Source organism: Blennius ocellaris (genome assembly GCF_963422515.1).
Source record: "Blennius ocellaris genome assembly, chromosome: 14".
Lineage (NCBI taxonomy): Eukaryota > Metazoa > Chordata > Actinopteri > Blenniiformes > Blenniidae > Blennius > Blennius ocellaris.
In genome coordinates, this window is record NC_137663.1 from 23,197,980 (window position 1) to 23,220,875 (window position 22,896).

General features: G+C 47.5%; 1 protein-coding gene across 1 annotated transcript in view; it reads right to left on the reverse strand.

Annotated features, from left to right (window-relative positions):
• fam222ba (family with sequence similarity 222 member Ba) overlaps window positions 1-22,162 on the reverse strand; it is a 31,686-nt gene extending 9,524 nt beyond the window's left edge. The window contains exons 1-2 of the mRNA XM_080508393.1: window positions 22,044-22,162; window positions 2,051-2,178 (exon numbers count right to left, since the gene is read on the reverse strand). Of these exons, the coding sequence (XP_080364519.1) occupies window positions 2,051-2,132 (82 nt within the window). The 5' untranslated portion in view covers window positions 2,133-2,178; window positions 22,044-22,162. The remainder of the gene's footprint in view (window positions 1-2,050; window positions 2,179-22,043) is intronic.
• Window positions 22,163-22,896: the final 734 nt, after the last annotated feature.

A 22,896-nucleotide genomic window follows, 5' to 3' on the forward strand; every position in this document is an offset into this window, starting at 1 on the left:
ACTCAGGGAGAAGGAGGCAGGAGGAGAAAGAAAAGCAGACATTTTATGACTGAATACGTAAAGCCGAGTCGCCTGAATGGGACGTAATCGACGTCTGGAAGGAGACTGATCTCTTTTTTTGGGGGGGGGCGTAGTAGAGAAAATGTATGACAAGTGGGAAGATGTGTGTGAGAGTATAAAGGGTCATCGTTAAGAATTGTTGATTTTACATTTGTGCAAAAATCCCCACTACACTCTACATAAGCAGACCCGAGCTCCCATTGGCTTTCCTCCAAACAGACTCTGGTACAAATTGATTAAGATACGCAGAATAAAGACGTCTTAACTGACCAAACACAGCATGCGACAGTCGTCTGAACGCCGGCCTCCTTTATCTGCGTGAGTCACGTAATCCCAGCTCCGACTCGTTTACACACTTTATAAGCTATTGTGAGCTTTCAGCTTGTAAGATACCATCCAAATAATCCCCGAGTGCATTAAGCTCAGCAAACACTGCCGCCGTGCAAGTTAGCGAAGTTCAGTTTTTTTGGTTGAATTAGGCAAATGCTTGGATTTATCATGCTTTGCAAAACCCCAAAATATCAGGTTTGAACCGGATTGTAAACCAGAACCTTGTTGGAGGGTAAAAGGTCGAATTGCTCTCATTTATCATGCAAAGACCATGAAAACACTTTGAAACCTCCAGAAGGGAAGTTGTGGCTCTTTTAGAGGTTGACAAGGCACTCATAAAATAATACCGATTATCTCTGAGTGCTGTAAACTTGCTGTAAACAAGCAACTGCACTGTTGTCCAGGACCACACACACTTAAAATGAGCATTAAAAATGAGAAATAGTTGTGATTCAAGCTGAAAGTGGCTCTTAAGATACGTCATATAGTTCAGAGGAAACGCTTAAAATACATGCCTATAAGCTGTGCCTATTTAATCTTTTTAGTTTTACCACGAGGTGTAATTAACATTTTTGCTTACTTGATAGAGAAATTAGCCCACAAGAGCATCTCTTATTTCCACATTTTGGTTATTTAGCCTACATGGAAAATGTGATTATAGATCATCTTAAGAGTCTTTTGCTGGATGGTGTCATAATAATTAATAGGAATCATTTCAGTCCTTCAAATGTTTGTTCTTTTTTAATCCACATGAATGCGAGCCATAGAAACGGCCATATCTGTTGGTCCAACGTCACAAAGCCAGAATTCAATTAAAATGTAAACCTTTTTCTTGTGCCTTATTTGGTCTCGGCTAAATAATCGACGCACACGTGAGAGCGGAGCGTCAGACAGCCACATGCCACTTCGGGGTTTAGAAGACAAAGTTCACTTGAATGACGACAACCCTGACTTATCATTCATTCATTCATTATGTACAAGTCCGCTCCGCTCTTACTCGCCGGCAGTCGCTTCGTCTCGAGCGCCGGCTCCCATTTGCGCTGCTGCCCTTCACACCCTAGAGTGTCCAAGTTTGTCAGCAGTCGAGTTGTAAAAGTTCAAACGCGTTGAATTCGCCGGCCCGGCAAATGACTAGACTGCTGATTAACCGGGGCAGCAGATTGCGTCTTAAATTCAGTCACATTACGAGATCATGAGGGCAAAGCCACTCAGTCGCAATCTGTCTGCGAGTCTGACAGTTACTGGCTCTCCCCGACGGTGAAACGTGTCGCACGGAGTCATACTGAATACACAAACGTGGCAGTGGTTGTGTTGTAGTGAGCACACACGGGACAACGCTCCTACGGCGGAAAAAAACAAGGTCCTGAGGGGTGACGGCGAGGGGGGGGGTGTTCATCAGCAGATTTATGGCACAGCTCATCTTAATTTCCCTTGAAGACAAGATCTGTGGTCCAGAAGCACAAAAAAAAATACTCCCTCTCGCTTTCTGGTTTTGACACGGAGTTGCAAAAGAGAGCCCGGCCAGGGTTGGCATGCGGATCTGACGCGGGGCGGCCAGCAGGAGCGTAACAGCTTGGTTTGTTGTGTGGGATGGTGGCGGCGGAATTATGGCGCGTGCGTGTGTGTGTGCGCGCGTGTGTGTCCCGAGATCGGTACTTACATTTCTGAAGTCCAGTGTTCATCTGCGTGTGGGGGAGAAGCTGCAGGGGGAGGTCACCTGGCCCTGGCAGACAGGCCAGCATTTCACACAGACACTAATGCAACATGGGACACACACTTCTCCTCACACTGCGGAGAGAAAGAAGGGAGAGAGAGAGAGAGAGAGAAGGGGAGAGGTCAGACATGACCGCGAGGCAGCACATGGTGCGTGGCGATACAGGGGCTGGGTCCCGGACTAATAGAACTTCGTGGAACGCTCCCCCCAGGGGCCACCGGGCCGAGGGAGACACAGTTACCTTTCAATTAGAAACCGATTCACACCTGAAGCATCAGGTAAGGTGACATTTGCTGCCAATAACAACTTCAATTAAACATCAAACAGCTGAAGTAAAACGGGGTAGACTGGGCCCCGAGGGACTGGCAGCTTTAAAATCAACCCCGGTCCCACCTCCTCCTCCTTCACCCTGCATGCTCGCCACCTAGTAGGACCCTTGCTTCCCCGTGCTTTACCTCGCCACCTCCACCGGACCATGGCAGAGGAAATTAATGACTCCTGTATACCCGAGAAGAACACTCCGGAGAGGCCGCCGTGCTGACAAGTTAGTGAGTCTCAGATCGATACTGCAGTCTCTCCAGACCTCAAAGAGGCCTTTATTTTGTGGACATTAAACAACGGGGCCGGCTCAAAACATGGCGAAAAAAAAAATAATGAATAAATGCCGCCACGGCTCCCATAAATGCCTGCCACTTTGTGCGGTAACGTGATGTAACGGAGAGGGAGAAAGCGTTAGCCACGCTCCACTTGGCTTACTGCTGTATTCAAAAACGCCACAGATGCTTGCTTAATCAGCACTGAAGAACAGTCAGGGAGCAAATTAAGTCTACAGAGTCCGTGCCCTCCCCGTTTTGCCGTGTGGCATCAGAGATCTGCAAGTGTGCGCAGACAAACAGCGTCTATGAGAGAGGCAATTACCCACAAAACAACCTTGGCATGCCTGTCTGCCGCAGGGTGATGGCTTAAAAGTGTCTTTCCCCCCCTGCGGGGAGCAGAGACAAGTGGAGGAAAGAGTGACAAAGCGGGAGAGAGAGAGAAAGGTGGAGAGAGAGAGAGACGGGTGGTGGAGTTTGGGGTGGCGGTGGTGGGGGGGCTGAACCTGATTTAAAAAGCAGGAGCTCAAAAAGGTCAGGATGACAGCTCATTTAAATCCTCCCAGAGAGAGAGAAGAAAAAACAAGCCTTAATGAAGCTGCCAGTTCGACACAGATACCTGAGGGCGTTGCACCTTGGGGTGTTGCAGGGGCATAGTGGCGTTGGGGGGGGTTGAGAATGTGTTACGGTGGGTGATGGCAGCTGCAGTCTTGAGACAGGTTAGGGGAATTTTTGGGGGGCATTTTCGTGCAGCGTCACCTTTTCTGCTCCCCAACCTCCCAACTCCTTGGCATCCTCCTCTCCTTTCCCCCCCCGTGCTTTCTGATTTACAGCCTGGACTGCCATATGGCAGCAATCCCTGCCCTCGATTCAGCATGTCACCATGCATTAACTTTAATTGGCCTGATATGTTATTCTTTTCCCTCTGGCCTTGGAAGGATTTTAGGTACACACTGCCTTGATGTCAGCAGGCAAGATTTCCAGCGCTCTCTCATTTATCAGAGGTGCCAAGATTTCACACAAAGATAACGGCAATCTCTTTAACAACAGGCAAGGTTTGGGGTGGAGGAAAATCAAATATCAGATGCAACAAGGGGCTTTGTGAGCGCTTTCAAAAGCAAAATGGTTGCAGGAGAGTGAAATGACGTGCGTGTGTGTGCGTGTGTGTTTGGCGTGGAGAAAAAAAAAAAGATATATTAAAACAAAAACGCCAGCATAAACTGTCAGTTCATTTGTTATAAGAACACGTACATCAACACACCACAGGCAAAAAGCAGCCAACAGGCCGCCCCCTTCCTGCCTCCCCCACAGCGCCCCTGAATGTCAGAAAACTGTGCAGTGGGGAGTGCAGCGGCAAAGGTCAGCCTATGGTAATGCCCGAGCTGACACTCTGCTTTACAGTGCAGAGCGGGGAAGGAGATGAAACCCGACAGACAGAAGCCTGACGTCTACCGACTTGCCCATCAGCGCCACTGCCACAGCGACTTCAAATATACATCACAAGCCAAATGCTGGCACTTTCAACAAAAGGCGCTCACACACCCCCACAGAGGCTTTTTCTCAAAAACAGACACTATTTGTATCAGAGGCCGGACGGCTGCACCTGACGGTCCACGCCAGACGAGGGGCTGAGCTGGGAAGAGTTGGAGGTGCCGCTGAGCAGGTCGTTATCGGCAGCTGATTATCTGGATCCAACGCAGGCCTCTTCAGAGTCTCACTTCCTTCTGACCACCAGGCGAGGCAGGAAGGGGGGGTGGGGGCTGAGGGTTCACCCTGATCTGGACCCGCTCGAGGAAAATAGGTATCAACCCCAAATGGCTTCAGTGGCCTTTGCGATACAGACACAAACCCCTCCTGTCAGGGGTGGAAACAGAGTTGCGTCTGTGGAGCCCCGGTGGAGCCAGCTGGGCCGGCCTGCGGAGCAGGGATCGGCTTGGTGGAGTTCAGCCAGGCGTCTCACACTATCACCCCCATGCAGACAGACACCACGGGGCTCCCAGCGTATTAGGGATGGGAGGAGGGAGGGGGGGGCGGATGGTATGTGTGTGACTCGGCAAGTCTCCATTAGCTACTTATAGAACCGTAATAAAAGTGTGTGAATAACTGTGTGGCTTTCATTATAGACAAATAAAGGCAAGCAGACAAAGCAGGACTTGAGCGTGTGATGCGCATGGCTTGTGTCATGTGTCAAACTGCTCCCATAAAAGCTGACCTATATTTTCCTTTTCATTCCTCTGTGGGGACGTAGAAAAAGAAATGCATCTGAAAGTAAAAAAAAAAAAAAAGAAAACTGCAAAGAAGAGGGAGAACAAGACAGACGGAAGCCATTTAGGAAATTGGACCAGTTGACTACATTTATGTGCCGAATGTTTTGATCAATATCCTCTCCATCAACTCTGATCTGCATTTTCAAGGAATTTAGGAAAGGCATCAGGCTAATTGCATCGGAAATCATCTAATAAAATATCCAGCAGCTGTAATGCAGGAGGAGAACAGCAAGAAATGCGCACCAAAAATAAGCTCATTAGGAGCAGACATGAACAATATTAGAGGAGAAAAACAATGAAGAGGCAAAAAAAAAAAAAAAAAAAAAAGAAGTGAGAAAGTACGTTTGGTTGCCGGATGAATATTAGTAGGTTTTCTATACCAATTATGAGCAAAAGCAATTAGGAGAACCAAGTCACCGTGTTGTACATGGTTTGTGCTAAGGGCTGAAGGAGAGGAGAGTAGAGGAAAAAGCAGGCTGCTGTTATTTTAATTGCATGTTTACCCCCAGGTTATGGGTCTGAAATAGAGCCAAGAAAGAAAGAAAAAAAAAATGTTGCAGTATAAATTCAATGCAACTTTGCTGTGTTGATTCTCTCAGGGACAGAGAGTGAAATTACTTTTCTTTGCAAGCCCGGCCTCTGAATAGGAGGTAAAGAAAGAAAAGGAGCAGGAAGATGAGAACGGCTCTTTACCCTTGAATACCAAGCCAGAGCATTCTGTCAAAAGAAAGGGGAAAAAAGCCTTGGCTCTTTAGTACGTTAGGAAGAAATAACACTTGGGTATGGCCTTCATTAGCTCATCAGGCTTCACAAACAACAGAGAGAGAGAAAAAGGATTTCTGTTGCTAGCACAGGGCCATGGGCATGTTGGTCTATGACAGGCTGGTTCGCGATTTCACACAAAGGATCTTGATGACTCCAGCACATCCCGAGGCGTTTGGTACGGACCGTTTGCTTTTTCAGTCAGCAGAGACCCCCTCGTCAACCCGGAGTGTTATCTCACACCAGAAGAGAAAAGGGTGAGAGAGTGGGAGATGGCCATGACGTTGAGCAGAGAGCAGAAAGAAAGAGAGGGAGACGGCGACAACTAAACCCAACCTGATTGCACACACAATTCCAGACTGTAAAATAGCGGTTTCCAAGTTGCAAGGAGCAGTGTGTCAGGCAAAAAAACTGTCAAGCAAGGAAACTGCTGCGGTAGTGTGGGAGCGAGGCAGACAGCGACTTGAAACCACTGCTCTTCGGATGGAGGGAGGGGTTTGCGAAACAACTGGGAGGAAGTATGAACGCTCAGTAACTAACTGATGAAAAAGTGACAGCTCCCCCCTCCCCCGAGGTGAGACGGTGGATAAGGAGCGCAGAGAAAACAGCATGCCCACGGAATGCCGTGGAGTCCACAATTGGATCGGTTAAATCTTTGCAAAGGTGCGGGACGTTGGGTTTCGCAATGAGAACACACGCGCTCAGAGCGGCCGTGTAGCACGGAACAAAGCAGAGTGCCCTTTCTGAAAAGTATGAGGAATCTTCTCATTGGACTGACCTCATTCCTCCTCCTCTTATCTTCTTGGCATTCGGGAGCTCGGAGCCGCTCGGGCGATGACCGCAGCTCCCTCACAGTCGAGGAGATGACAGTAATAGTGGTGAGATGAGGGTGTATGCAATGGTATCGGGCAGCCAGTGTCCCTGTCTGGCCGGGCTATCTCCGCCACAGCTATGTCATGGTCATTACCCGTCCGCTGCTTCAGCGCTGGGAGGAGAGGACAGCCAGCCAAGGTCCATTCTTCAACTTGGGGTCAGTTTCACTAACAGCCACTTAAGCCCGCTCGGCTTCCCCGAAGAGCCCTACAAACGTAGAAGGTAGAGCGAAGTGTGCTCAGTCATGTCAAGGCTGGCCAAGGTCAGGCGGGCAGACAGAGAGTGCTGGCAGCGCCGCAAGCGCGGCGTCAGGAATGCCAAAATGCCCGAGCCCCTGACTGTGCCGTTTGACAGACATGTTTACACCTGATAGAAAACGCAGTGTGGATGGCCTGCCAAAACAGAGGGGATCCAAAGTGAGGGGTGCCAGACTAGTTATTTATTTATCTGCTGCAAATCCATCGAGAGCGCAGCCAGAAGTTGGGCATGCCTCAGTGAGGAAAAATCCAGCCTACTCTCAGACATGACAGTCTTTAAACCACTTGAGGGTTAAGGGGGAGGGGGGGAATAAAGAAAAAAAGATCCGACATGCAGTAAAAGTAAAATAGAGTGAGAATCTCATGAAGCAGCTCCAGAGATTGGATTCGATTTACTCGCGCTCCTTATACGGCTTGCACGGGCTCTGATTAGCACATTAAATTATTCAAATTAATGTGAAGCTGTTCTAAAATCACTGGTGATAAGGTTCAGATAGTGGGCCAGTCCTTGCTCAGCAGTGCAATTAAAACCGTCTGATTTGAAAGTTGGTCTTGGAAGCAAATGGAAAACGGAGCCAGACTCTAAAGCTACAACAGAGAGCCTGTAGTTCAGCTAAATGTCAACATCATCAGGGCTTGGCACGTTTGCCATGTTCTCCATTTTAGTTTACAGTTTCAGCAGGCTGATAATTACCAATTTATACACATCTAAGTCACCAAAGTATGTACAAATCCCAGTTTGACGAAAACGCAGCGGCCAGGCTCGTCGAGAAGATCAAAAAGAGAACCAGAGGGCATTTCAGGTCTTCTGAGTCTTTGCACAAATTATTTTCTATTTTCAAGGAATTGTTAGTGTCCAAAATGACTGAGATATATATATATATATATAATTATTTTTATTTTTTTTTGCATTAATCCACAATCTATAATATTAATGTTGCTTCGTCGAATAAGTATTTCACAGTTTTTGACGATCAGCCTGCGACAACAGTTTAAAATATTCCTCCACATCAAAAGACAGTGAGCTGTCACTGGCCGGCTGCTGCTGTATGCAGCTATTCTGGACTGGTTACCGTCAGAGCTCTCAACCAGAGATGGCCCTCGCAAAGAACAACACTGCTCCTTTCATCTCGCCGGTGGTGCCCCCACGTCGGCGTTATCTTCGCATCACACCAGATAACAATGTGCCGAGTCACACGCTGCTGTGCCGCACACCAGGCTTTGGGGTTCGGTACCGGACGAGGATATCGTGGTTGGACAGAGATGCAGAGATTCAAGGTTATTTGAATCTTCTGGCTGTGTGTGTGTGCTAGTGTACATACAGTGATAGACATCAATCTGAGGGCGGACGGTTTTTCAGGTTTTCACGCTCTCGAAATGACATCGGAAGAACAATACTGACAAGAGAAAGCTAATTTGTTGTTGAACATTACCAAAATTGTACACTGAGCTCCTCCGAAAGCACGCTGCCGAGTAGATTAAGCATTTAGGCTTTAAGCATGAAGTGTTTTTAGCATCTAAAACTTTTAGCCCATCAGAGTTTAACAGCCGCATTTCAAAGCCCATTCAAACTACTCGACTGTGAGCGAGCCGGGCCTTTCTCCCTGGTTAGTGGGAAATAACTCTGGTTAGTGGGAAATAACTCAATGTGCGGGGAGCTAAAAGCGAGGCAGCATTGTTCCAGCTGGCGGAAAAAGAGGAAATGAAGATGGAGTGGTTTGATTTCATTTGTTAGCAGGTGCATCCATTTTGTGTTCTTCCCCCACACCCACCTCGCCTCGCTCAGTCAAAGCGCTTATCAGAAATTGGACACCCCGGTGACAAATTGAGCCTGCGATTAAAGGGAGAAAGAGGAAAGCTTTGTTAAGTGCTGCTGATTGGGATCCCAGGCTGCCCTCGCACATGTGAAGTGTGCGTTTGTGTGCGCTTGCGTGTACGCCTGGTACGGCGCCAGGAGCAGAGCTGACACCACCACCTCTTCTCCCATTTTCCCCACTCTCCAGGTGTTCCCACGGCGTACATTTCTGCTCCGAGTACTCGGCAAACAAAACCGAATCAATGCAGCTGTTCGCCCATCTCCCACTCTTGCACACGCACACGTACACATCTATATACAGTATGTGCATAGGAAACTATACACACAGACACACACACACACTGATATATGGTAGTGATTTTCCCCTGCAGGAATAATGACCTCCTCTGGTATTTCCAGTGCCTTCTTATTGACACATGCGCTGTGTTTAACAGAGAAAAAAGTTAAGTCTCTGTGTGTTTGTCCCACTCAGACCTATATTATTGACCCAGCATTAACCAGCCCTGGCCTGTTTGCAAGCGTTGGGCTGATTTAAGAGGGTGGGGGGCAGGAGGGAAGGGGGGGGTCACAGCGGATCTACTCGGCAGCACTGTGCGAGCGCTGACTCTCACAAATCATCCTAAAAGGGCTTAACGCACAAAAAAACAGCTTCCAGTGTTACACAGGCCTGCTGTGAGAGATTTATCCACTGTGCCATTATACTAACTGGCCTCTTTCCCATACGAGCTGTATATATACCAATGCACACACACAAAAGAAAGACTGTAATTAGACTTATGCCTGATCCAGCGCCGCCGGAGAATTACCTCAAACAATTCCGCGTCTTGCGGTTCCACATTAAAACCCCACGTTTCGTTTGCCGGACGTCTTCTTATTCAGCGCCGACACATTGCTGACACGCCACGGTTCTGACACCTTCGCTTTCTAAGTGCGACTTGTGACACAAACGTGTGAACTGCGCGAGAAATGCAGCAATTTACGGACTTCGAACGCTTTAATAACTCAATCATTTCTGAAAACTGACCTTTAAAAAAGACCGCTTGCGAATGCCTGGTTGTGCGTTTAACTCCGGTATGTGATCTACAGTTTAATTTCTTAATGCCGCTCTCAAAATGTACGGTGACGGGCATCGTTTTTCTATTTTATGGCAGCGCTGCGTCTCCGGGGTAAAACGGGAGAGCTGACGGGTCTGACGGTGACACTTGCGAGGCAAGAGACCATTCCAACGTGCCAAACCTAAAGCCTGCTGTTTGTGTTGTTGAGTACGGGCTAATCCAAGTGCATGTGGTGTCTGTAGAAGGTTGGTAAGGTCAGCTGCCTCCATGGCAGCTCTGACATTCAGTCTGGCCTCCAGCGAGACCAAAATGAGCCCTCCTCATATACGAGTGGAGAAAAAAAAAAAAAGAGCTATTTTCTTTTTCTTCTTTTCCCTGTACTGGCTGGACGGGGCTGTGTGAGATGGGCTCCTCTTGCCCCTGGCGACACACAAGACATTTGCGGTCTCGCCTCCGTCTCCTGCGTATACGCGAGCGCCTCTCCGACCCGAGCTGCGCTCCCAGCACACGGCAGCGGCGGCGGCTCGGGGGGGGAGCAGGCAGCCAAGGCGGTGACTCTGTGGAGAGTCGGGCAAACACTGGCTCGGCATGGCAAACATCTCACCTCTGTGTCTGCATGGGAACATCTGGCCCTCCCAGGCTGACAGGACCCTCCGTCTGTCTGCCTGTCTGCCTCGCACACACTCTGTATGTCGGTGTTGTCATGGCGCCCGAGTTTTCCCTCCCACACAGGTGCTGGACTCTTACGAACACTGCAACACCAAACCAAGAGAGCCAAAAGTCCACCGAAAGTAGGCTCAGCTCAGAATTTAGACTTCAGAAATATTAAAGCGATACGCGATGAGATTAAATAATGTCAAGATTTTCTATGGCAATACGTGCCTTGCTATTTTTTTTTAGGCACTGGTGTTAATCTAATTTGTAATATCTGACAGAAGAGTGCTCATTTGGATTAATTTCATATAAAAAGAGGACAAAAAAGTAAGAGAACAAAAATGCTTGAGCAAAAACTCCATACATAACCTACATAAAACCAATATAAACCAAGTATACAGATTTCTATTATATGAAACAGCTAAAAAGTTTTTTTTAATTTGAACGAGTTCACTGATGCCAGATCTTTATTCCTACACAAGATGTTTCACCGGGAATCATTTAATCAGAACTTGATGATGGTCTGATCCTTGTTTGAATATAATCCACCCAATAACATACGGATATGAGAGGTAAGATCCCTGAGCCCCCCACCCCCCACCCCCCGGCCTTGTGGCTCTATTGCATCATTTCCCCTCATACGGATCTCATGTGGCCGTCCAATGATTCAAGACTGATGAGGCATGCTCAAAGGTCTGTGCGATTGAACACGGCATTAATGCACCCAGCAGCAAATTTTTAGCCATCGACCCCCGGGTTCCCTGCAATAAGGACAGAGCCATCAATCAGGCCAAGATAGGCGACACCAGACACAGGCTGATGAAGTAGGGGACTTTGGAGCTAATGACAAATGGATCCCTCAGATATGGTCACAGTATACTATGACAATCCGCCGACAACACTTGACCTTTTGCAAAAAAAAAAAACAAACCCAAAAAACCTCCGCCGTTTCCTTTTTTCTGGCCGACACTCTGCAATGCAAATATGGAGAATTTGCAAACTGCCGCCGAGGTCAAGAAAGTGTGGTTATTGTGCGAAAACTCCAGAGGACCAGCTGAGAGCTCTGTCAGAGTCGCCGCTGAGGAGCACGGCCCTCCTCTCTTTTCTCACACTGAAGCTCTCGGAGTGACCTTCAGTGGGCCTGCTTGTCCTGCTAATTGGGGTCTGCAGAGAGCACAACAGCCCCCCCCCCCCCCAAACCCCCGGCACCGGAGGAGGGACTGTGGGCCAGAGGGAGTACAGATGGCAGAGGACCGTGCAGTCTGATAGGTGGGAAATGAACAAAAAAAAAAAAAAAACCTGGGACTTAAGCACTCAACTCTAAATTTGATCTCCTGCTCTTACATATAAATAAAGGACATACTGTACATTTCAAAGTCTGGATATCTCAATTAGCAAAGTGGCGTAAAAACATAAATAAATAATTAAAACATTACTCCACACCAATATGTCTGGTGCATGCTACATTTGTGAACGCTGTACTATAAGAGCAACCATTAACCGAAAAGAACAATTTAGGAAAATGTTTTCTTTTGTGGAAAAAAATTTGAAAAAAAAAAAAAAAAAAAGGAGAAACTTTTTTCTCAACAATATTGCATTGTGGCAATCTCATATTATGGAGGTCTGGGTGATGCCAACCTGCAATACTAGTCTACGTAACTCTTCACCAAGAGTCTCCTCGAAGCTACGCTTGTCATAAATTTCCTCAAATAATGGAAATGGAGTTAGAACGCATGATATCAATCCATCGCATCTTCAAATGTGTAAGCACAGAACGTCGAGTTCAATCCACACGTAAATTGAGAGAATACAGAAGCTCACAAAGCCAGTTTTTAATTGTAGCTCAATGCGAACCATCATACCTCACAGCTCTAAATGACTTCAAGAAAGGTTTTTGGAAACAAACTATTTAAAGTCTGCAAAAAGAAGAACTAAAGTTTTACAGCAACAACAGAAGCTAAAGAAGAGAGAGGATACACAGTTTAACTCTAGTTATTCTTTACCGCTGGGGGAAGAGACTGAAGTTTTCTCCTACTTGAATAGACTTCAACATCTTCATTGACGATTATTGATCAATCTGCTTGCTTGTTTTGCTCAACGGATTTTTGCTGCGCAGACGAATGCACAATGAGCTGCGGCTGAAACATCAGATTACAGTTTTTTGGCTGATTGGTGGTCTGTCCTTGCAGAAAAATCCGGATTTTTATAATCACAGATGGATCAATCCCTCCGTGTTGAGTCAACTCGGGGATCGTGTGTCGGAGCCGCGACCTGCTGGGTACGACAGTGAACCGCTTGTTTGTCCGCTGGAGAAGCCCTTCCTGATGCAACCCTTCAGTGGGATTTGAGCCCAACTCAACTAAACTCTGCAATATTCAATATTTCTCCGCCAAACCTAACGGGATGACCCAGAAGCCCTTATGATCCCCCTAAGGATGAAAAGCATAGTAGAGTACATCACATGCGACGGCAAGAAATGTCGATGCACGTGAGCTTGGCGAAGCTAGTTATCTTAGCGACCGGCGCCAATTACGCTGTGAATTGAAATGGCGAACGAGCATGATGATATTTGAAGAAGCACAGTCTTTCTCGGCGGGTCAGCAGGGTCGGCGCTCCGCTCGCAGGGAACGTGGAAATAACGGTGACACAGTTAATTTACTGCAGGCTCCGAGACTACGGCTGCAGCTGTGCACTTCGGCTTTTGCCGGCACATCATACCAGAGTAGCGCTTCCCATCAGTGATCAGCGAGCAGTAAAAACAAAATAGATTTTTAAAAAAAGGAAAATGTACATGAAGTCATCCTGTAAAAGCACGATACCAAAAGCTTTTATATTTAAAAAAAAAAAAAAAGACTCACTCAACTTTTCTTTTTTTTTGTTTGACAGGGGCGTTAAAGGGTAAAAGGATACTTTCATGAAGAATTAGCGGCCACACGGTGGACCCGGTAACCATTTTGAAGTAGGTCTGCGATAGCGCCGGTGAGAGGGAGAGAGCCTACGAGCGGGAACGGCCATGAATAGAAAGGTCTGCATTTAATTTGCTAATCCATCATTCCGATTGTACTCGGTAACAAAAGGGAAGGGAGAGTGGCGGGGCATTCAGAGGCAATGGAGCATGCTGAGGGGTGCGTGTGTGGTTCTTCATGGAGCCAGAGAGGCCGTGGCCCTTGGCCCTAAAAGCTCCGCCGGCGCTGGGAGGGGGGGGGGCTCTGATGAGCTCAACGCAGGCAAGACTAATCCCTTCATGTCCAAAGAATTGTTTAACTATGTTTGACTGATTAACCCAAACCCCTCGATTCCACTTACAATCTATTTGTTCAATCAAGTCCCCCTGCACTCATCGCTGCTGCAGCGTGTGGGTGGTGGTGGTGAGGCGGAGAAAGAAAAAAGGAGAGAAAGAATGAGAGAGAGAGAGACAGAGAGACAGAGAGAGGGAAAAAAAACAAAGCAGGATGCAAACAATCCATTTGGAGGAAGCGCACAGAAGTCAAAAGGACATCTTTTTTGTTCTACTTGCCAACTCTTTAAATGCATATAGCACATGAGTTCCTGTGAACCAGCTGTGTCTTACATTCAAAAGGTCATTGGAGCCTTTGCCTTAAGAGATTTCAAGTAGAAAGCCAGCAGTGGTGTGTGTTAGCATACCACTGTGACGTGCAGAGTTTTTTTTTTTTTTACTGGCTTCATGGGAAAAAGGAAATTTAAAGGCACCCTCCCCTGTGTAAAAAGGAAGAAAAAAAAAAAAAAGAGGTTGCCAGGAAGATTAACCCAGCTTCCTTTTATAGCCTCTGACAAGAGGTTAAATCACACATTACACTGCCTGAAATGTCTCCTAGTAATTAGATCAAGAATATTACTCTCTCTTCTTTCCCCCCTTGCAGACTGCAGCTGATCAAAGCCTAATGATGGTGTCAGTGCCATTGGCAGTGCTGGCTGGGTAAATCTCCCCATCGGGATGGCAATCTGTCAGAGCCGCGAGCCCCGCTAAACAGCACAGGACACGAGTACAATGGCGCTTGACACAAAGTAGACTAAATGAACCATATCCTTTAACAGCAAGCTTTCCATCCGCTGTGCACCATTAAAATCCAACTCTTTGTTTTGGGTCTGGGACTAAGTGTTTACATGTACACATCTGACTCGCATAGTGAGAATGATGTCGATGGAGGCATCTGTATGCAGTTTTTTTTTTTTGGGTCACCCCCACCGATCACAGCGAAAACCCGTCGACTGGCGGATCCGCTCTCGTCCCATGCCAGGGCAGATCTCAGCAGCACCTGGTCCCTTGATGGGGGTGACGAGGCTACCGGCTATTAATTACAGAAAGCTGACACGCAGAGAAGGCAAACCCTCGCAATTAGACCCTGGGACGTCACACACACACACACACACACACACACACACAGCAAGACGAATGCTTCACTGTCACACGGCAACATGACCTGCCTCAGGACTCTTTACACTTGAGTACTTTCAAGTATGCTTTTCAGAAGTGTGGCCCACCCTTCTTCCTTTGCTCCCACCCGACCCCCCCCCCCCCCCCCCCCTCCCTCCTCTATCTCAATCACATTCTGCGGATGTTACACTACTTCGGGGGATATTTTCTGACTAATGCAAAATGGTTGTGCGGTTGCATGATAAAAGTTGACATTTTCCTTTTCTAATCCAATGCTTCCTTTGTAAACAGCCTCGCCTTTTAATGCGCGCGCACACACACACACACACACACACACACACACACACACACACACACACACCACACACACACACACACACACACACACACACACACACTGCAAAACACATCGCACGTAATGGTCACCTTCATTATTTTGCTCTCGACGGCTGCAAACAAAAGGGGGAAATGGCAGGCGATATGCCAATCATTTATTGTTGAAAGATGGCTGACAAAGGAGGTCTTAAAAACCTGACGGCTTTTCTTTTCTGTGTCAGTCCCCGGCACTGCAAGCTTCTGGAAAAAAAAAAGGGGAGGGGGTGGAGACAAGAGACTCCTGCAAGAGGTCTGACCCCAATCTTAACCCCATACAGGTGGCAGAGCTCTGACACAGAAAGCGCCGGCGACATATTCCATTCTCTGGCCAGCTCTCAGAGATCGTTTAAACGAGCACAAAGACACCTCAATGCCGACAGCTTGTATTTTGCTGAAAAGCAACAAAAAAAAAAAAAAATATCCCCTTGAAAACATTCATGGTTGAAACCTCGTTCGCGGCGTGCGCTAAAAGCATCTGGTTAAGGGGTTTTTGAGAGACATTATGCTGGATGAAACTTTACAACTATGTGGCGACACAGTATTATGCAGCGAAGGCCGCTGCTCTTCAAGTGTCATCAGGAACGCAATAGTTGCGGTTCAAAGTTTAAATAGCAAGTTTTAAACCTCTTCATGAGCAAGAAAAAAACCAAAAACAAACAAACAAACAAACAAAAAAAGGAACATGCCTCCATTGTGCAAAGAGCGGCGTTCATAATTAAATGCCTGTAAAGAGAGCGGCGGTGTCAAGCGTGGCGTTGCCGCTCAGGAGGACGACGCGGCTCCTGTGCGATTGTTGCCCGGTCGAGTCGCGACTGCAGGGCTGAACTATGAACCGTGATTACAGCCCAAACATCCCCCCACAGAGTGACAACTGCATCTCTGCACATTCCAGGAAGCGCGGAACCAGCTGAAGACGGCAAATACACCGGAGGAGGAGGAGGAGACATAAACAACGCAAGCTAGTTTGAAAGCCGCGCCGATGTTTACTGTCTCACTAAGTGCATCTCATCCACCACAGCTTTCACAGCCGCGGTGGTATTTCAGCATGCAGAATGAAGGTGGGAGGGGTGGGGTGGGGTGGGGTGGGGTGGGGGGCTGCCGATGCCACAGGTCTGTGTACAGAGGGCTCAGTCACAGGCTGGAGAGACTGTTTGGACAATGTAGGTGTCAGACACACTGCCTGTCTGGAATAACGATTCAGTTCAGCTGCTACGAAACAGCCTCTGGTTCCTTCATCGAGAAGCTCCAAAATATTAACAAGAAGAGAAAAAAAAAAAACACGAACTTGACTGTTTATTCCAATGTAGCAGCTGAAAAAAAAACCTACACGGAATTTCTGCCGTTGTTTGAATTGCTATCAGGAAGAAAGGTCTGCATTTGCTTCAAACAGACACTGAATGACATGCCAGAGATTAGCCTCTGAAGGTCACAGTCTTCGCCTATCCTTTCAGCCGCTTTTCACAACAGAACCCCGGGCCCTTTTGAAAAACAGGAAGAATGTCATCTGGTTACTTTTCAAGGCACGGAGATACCATTCACTGTGGCCAACAATGGCTGCAAACAGGACCAGAGGGTTAGGAGGTTATAAAAGGACCCCATTCTAAAGCGTTGCTCTCCGCTCGCCGGAGCTGCTGCACGCACGCAGGGGAAGAAAAAAAAAAAAACACACACCCACACACACCGAGGCCTGGAGAAGTGGTAAAGGATGATAAAAAAACTGAGGAGGGTCATGGCAAAGTGCTGTGCACTGACCGCTCCCTCCCGCAGCACTGCCTCCATCCCTCCTCGGCTCTGATCTGAACGCTCGCGCCGAGCCTCAGAGCCTCCGACTGCTTTGTCAGGCCTTCAGAGGCGTTCGCTGCTCCGTCACTGTCACCCTGAAAGCCATCCTTCAGGTTACTGTGTGCCGGGAAAGATTACAAAGTGAGGGGGGGGGGGGGTGGAAATTGTTTTTCTTTTTTTGTATAACCGACAGCACACAAAGCCAAACAGTCAAGGCGGAGAGCATACGCTACCAACGACACAGAAGATGGAGGAAATTGAAGTTTGTTTTTTTTTTAATTGTGTCAACAAAACACATGGACTTGTGTTCAGTGATAAGATTTTTTTTTTTTTTTTTTTAAATAACCTGCAATTCAGGTGGTACAGCTCGTCACACACACACACAAAAAAGACAGAAATAAAAAGCATCCAGAGCTGAAATACTTCACCAATTTAGTCTCTAATGAACCCTCTGAAATAGTAAAAATAAAGCCCAATTAGCCGACAGCATTTTACATCTCCTCACTCTCTAATCCTCTCGTAGCTTAGCGTTATCTAATGTCTGCGCCAACTATGACACTTTGAGCCCGCGCTCCCTTTATCCCCTCTACTTGATATCCCCTACAGCTTTACTGGCGCTTTGTTGTGGCATTCTTTGTGACCCCCACAGACCGGGTCAGCCTCACGGCCTCTCCATTGGTGGCTAATGATGCCCCCGATATGTACAGTTGGCATGGGTATCGGAAAACTGCGGCAATAACCGCGGACATGCTAATGGCATCTATTAGGATTACTCCAAAGCGATATGGGAATTGCCTGGCAACCTCTTGTTACTGAGCGCCTGGTATTGCGGGTGCGGGAGGGTGGGGGGGTGGAGAGTGTCAGCGGAGGGTCAGTGATCTGATTGAGACGACCTTATCTCACGCCATGAACAGATAACAGTGTTTGCCCCGTTCTTCTGCTGCCCCTGTGAGATGGAGGTGGATAAACAGCCCTGTCATCTGCGGCGCCTCTGACAAGCCTGATCACACAGACGCCGTCCTCGACCGAGCCCCGCTCGTCCTGCTGCACCGGCGGCTGTTATTGCAGCGAATGTCACCGGGAGGCTTAGATTCTGCTATGATTACCCTCAGGGCGAAGACATAACAATTTCCAGAAAGCCCTTTGGTCCTGGGGTTGGTGACGTCACCGCCTGGCTTTTAGCCCTCAGGTAAGCCGATGACACAAACTTCCCAGCACGACCAGCGCTTTCTTTTCCTCTAATTGGACCTGCCGGTGCAAGCATGCAAAATCCACGCTCGCAAAAACACACAAAAAGGCAGCGAACAAAGACACAAAGTGTCCTAAAACTAGGCCTATCGCCGGCAGTCATTGTTGCACAAAATAAAACAACCCACATGAATCAGGCTAAATCCCATCTAGCAGCTGACCCGCAGCCTCGGCCCTGCAGCTTTCTTTCACAGAGGTATCCACGAGGAGCGTCGTGTCCTAAACACCTGATCTGGCTGTATCGCATATCCCCGGTCCTCCGCTCCCCGGCCCGACCCACGTCTGAACTCCACGCCGGGTCCCCTGACTCCGCCGGTCCGCGCAAGAGGGTCTACCGCACATCTGTTCCCAGTCTGAAAACACAAGTCGTTCCAGCTGAGGAAGACACCGGGTGGGCACGGCAGAAAGTTCTGTGGCGCGGTGGGTGGACGAGTGGGCGAGTGTGGGCCGCCAGCTGCGCCGGTGACCGGAGGGACCCGGGAGGTGGATGCCGGCTGGCTGATTGTCAGTACCTGGGAAAATCTCTGCCACGCCGGCTCCCCAGGCAGGGAGGGGGCAGTGAAAAGGGCATCCTCATTTAGCAAATGGATGATATTCCATGAATGCCGCTCATCTGAAATGATCGGGTGACGAAAATAAAAACCCGCTATAGCACATTAAAAAAAAAATCCACTGGAAACACCTGCCAGGGATTTAACATACACAGGCCCCTGCTGGAATATGAAAGGGACAAATTTGTTGCACTGGGGAGAGCAAACGGTTACACATATCCAATTCAAGTACCATCTCTAAAACGCTACATCAAATCACTGGCTTTGAATAAACCAAAATGAGCATCAGCCAAGTGGCTCATTCCAGCACGGAAAATCATCGCATCAAAAATATGTTGGTTAGCCGAGTGATTTCACAGTCAACAATCACAGAATCAGGACTGTTACTAATCAATGTATTTTAATGAGCTCCCTGTGAATCCCAACAACAGCTGAAACATAAAAGCTGCTCAAGTTCTCTGGTTCACTCTTTATACCTTCTGATCTGTTATTCATAGTCTTGTTCTGAAGTCTGTGAGAAATAAAGCAGAGCTTTGATGTTATCCTCTTATTACCGTAGTCTGAAACGAGCGCAACGTCGAGAATCAGACGGTTCGGCTGTAATGTGGAAAAACCTCCCGACAACACAAAGCATCGGGGGGCTTTAGTTAAAGGGGGCTTGCAGAAACCGATTCTGCTCCGTGAGGCCCGATCGTCACTCGGCGATCTCCTCGCCAGACGTACGTCTGATTCGGTGGGAATGCTAGCCTGAAAACCGTGCGGATGTGCACTGCATTCACCGTGTACGCTGCGGGCCACGTACAGCTCGATAATATCTTAAGTCTAACGAAATGGTGACGCAAGAACTTAAATAACTCTAAAGTTTGCCTTTGTTTTACTGCACATTATTCAAGTTGTGACATCTTGCTTCTATCAGCGTTCATGTTTTATTTTAATCAACCATCGCAGTATGACTTCAATGCTAACATGATTTCAAAGAGGTACCTTCAACTGCTGCTAATGTCTGCAACACTTTCTTTAACACAGACAGCCACAGTGAATAAATTAGAAACTGTTATTCCTTTTTGGAAAAATGTAGGTTTGCTTTGTAAGTTCGACACTTCGCAAAGTCGTCCCACGGACCGGAACGGACACTCCGATGGGCCAGTTCTGGCCAGCCGGCCACGCGTTCCACACCGCCGGTCGAGAGGCAACGGTACGCCGAGAGGCTACGTCAACCAAGATGCCACGCGAGTATTTTAGAGGAAATCACCTCCCCTCTGCCCACACTGAGGATCAATATGTCCAAGATGTATTTAGTCAGTGGCGGGCCGAGTGAAAGAAAACTGAAGCAGGGCAAAGTTGCTTTTCTGTCCGTCTGTCCTCGGCGAAGGCTGAGGATTTGTGTGACAGGTCAAAGAGTCAGCACATGACTCACGGGCAAGGGGAGGGGAGACGCTCTGAAAAAGCCAGGCACAGATCTAATTAACACATACGTTCAAGTGGCGTTTCAATTTGGTGGAACGCTGTAATCTTCTCCGACGCTGACCAGCATGACACGAGCAAATGAACCAGGTGCTCCCCCCCGGGACTTATCTGCAGCTTTTATAACTAAGAACAAACACGAGCCACCGCCAGACTTAAACAGTAACGGCATGCACGTGTGCAAGCGCACGGTGATTTCACAGCTATGGTGTCAAGCTTCCGGCCACATCACGAGCACATCGGGGAAAAAAAGGGATCGCCCGCCTTTGAAACCTTTTCAATCTCGCCCGTCGAGGTATCCTGTCAAGCCGCTGCCATTAGAGGTGAACTGCTTATTACAAATGAGGAGAGGCCTTACAGTAATGTCTTGCTAAAACCTAATTAATCTTCATTGTGCTGACAAACGTAGCACCCCAATGCAAAGAGGGTTTCTTCTCCTCGATAATTGCACAAAAGTCTCGGGGCCCGAGTTTCCCAGACAACAAGGGCTGAAATTTAATTATCTGCTCTTTGGAAAATGTAGAGGAAGAAAGCTACATTGCAAAACTGCACTTTCGGGCAAGTGATGTCAGGCTCTTGCCTGAGTAAGCACAGAGAAACTAAACAGTCACACCTTTATCATAGTGAGAAGAAAGAGGAAAAAAAAAAAAAAAACATTTCACAGTTTTATCCTCTTACCATGTGCAGGAGGGGGAACAGGTAACTCCCATAGCTTTTACTGCAGGGTGCTTTTTTTTTAATAAAAGATCCGTCAAGCTCCATGACATTATAGAGCGATTGCTACAATAAAGACTGGCTGGGAGCGGGCAGAGACAAAACGGACAGGCTGTGGCAGCATTAACATTCCGCCGTGTAAAGATCAGGCTGAGGAGGAGGAGGAGAGGGGGGGGGGGACATCGATAGGATCCCATTAGTTAAGTGCGCCCTTAGGATACCCGAAATTTGATCAGAGATGGACCTTTTCCTTCCAGACATGAGCCATTAAAAAATAGAAAAAATTATATAAAAAAAAAAAAAAAAAGGGCGCTCTACTCCTGCTCTGGATCCACTCCTCCTGCACCTCCTCCCCGGTGGTCGAGGGTGTGCGGCAGGATCAGGATCAGGACGAGCCCGGTGACGTCAACCTTTTGTTATCACCTTTAACACTTGCTGCCGCAGGTGGAAACACTTTTCCTCCTCCGAGAGGAGGAGGAGGAGGAGGAGAGGAGGCGCTGTCTGCAGGCGCACACAACATCTGCACAGCCACTGGAGGCGACGACCTACTAATAATCACATATATATATATATATATATAAAACAGGCAAACTTAACCACAGCTTTTTTAATAAGTGTTAAACGCACACTCCCTTCATGCTCAACTTAATCTATTACCAGATCACTCCAGAAACTTGCAATATTACCTGAAACTATCCACAGATGATCCGACTCATTATCCGACAGAGGGAAACTATCTTTAGTGGCTCCTCTCTGGGTGTCACAATGTAAAAATATTGGAAGCAGAAAAAAAAAAAAGGAGCTAACCACTTCCATCCAGTTCAGTTCACACCAGAATCTGAGCCCGCGTTGACAAAAAGCGGTCGCTCGCGACGAGTGCATCTGATTCTGGAGCGGATATCCAGGCGAGCAGAGAGACACCGGAGCCGCCGTGAGGCTGCATCCCGGCAGCCTGGAGCGCCAGCTGACCGCTCAGCCTCCCGGCTAGCTAACCTAGCCTTCCAGACTGGAACATACACAGTCCCATTGTTGCCTCCTCCACCTTCCCCCGTTGCTCTTCCCCGCCGCGGTTTCACGGGATGCCACGCGACGGGCCGGGCGGCGGGCGCAATATGAAGACGCGGCTACTTACTCTCCGTTCACATCTGCGAAAGGCATCGTTTTTTAGTGCGTCGCCATGGTTTAAAACGGACAGATTTTCTCCCGTTGCCCTGCGCTGCCGAATCACTGCTGCTGTCTGCGGCAGCAACTTCCGGCGCATGCGCAGTGCCGGGGCCGTGCCAGACTGCGCAGGACGCGCGGAGCGTTAAAGGGACAGGCACGAGCGCAGCTCATTGGCTCGTGCGCGAAATAGTTCTGCGCGATGTTTTAACGAGCGGACGAACTACGGAAGTGTATTCCATTCGCGTGAAAAAATAAAAATCGACTCTGTTTTTCTAAATTAATGACAAAATTATCTCATAATTATGAGAAAAAAGATTATAAAAAAATTATAATTATCTCATAATTCTGAGATAATTATCTCATAAATTCAGAAAAACAGACGAATTTTCTAAGTATATATTCTGTATTTTAGTTCCGTATATTTATTTTTTGATGACTTTTTACTTTTACATTTGAACTCGAATATGTGAACATATTACTTCTTAAATTTCTAAATCGAATAACGGTTCACTGCTGAGACTTCCTGTTCCTCTTCAAAAATGTTTTATTTAGAATTATCATTATTTAGAAGCCCCTGTGCTTTAACCTTTACCACAGGCTTTTATATTTCTTGCATCATACTCATCATAATGAAACAAAATGGTAAATCCTGTGGTTATATATTTCTGGTCTGCTCTGCTGGTCAAGTGTGCCCCAAATCACGGAAACAGATAAATGGATTTCTTTCTCAATAATCTTTTGTTAAGTCCATTAATAATCAAACTGCACATACCTTACTAATAGATAAACATCATATATCAGTGTAAAGGTGTGATTATTGT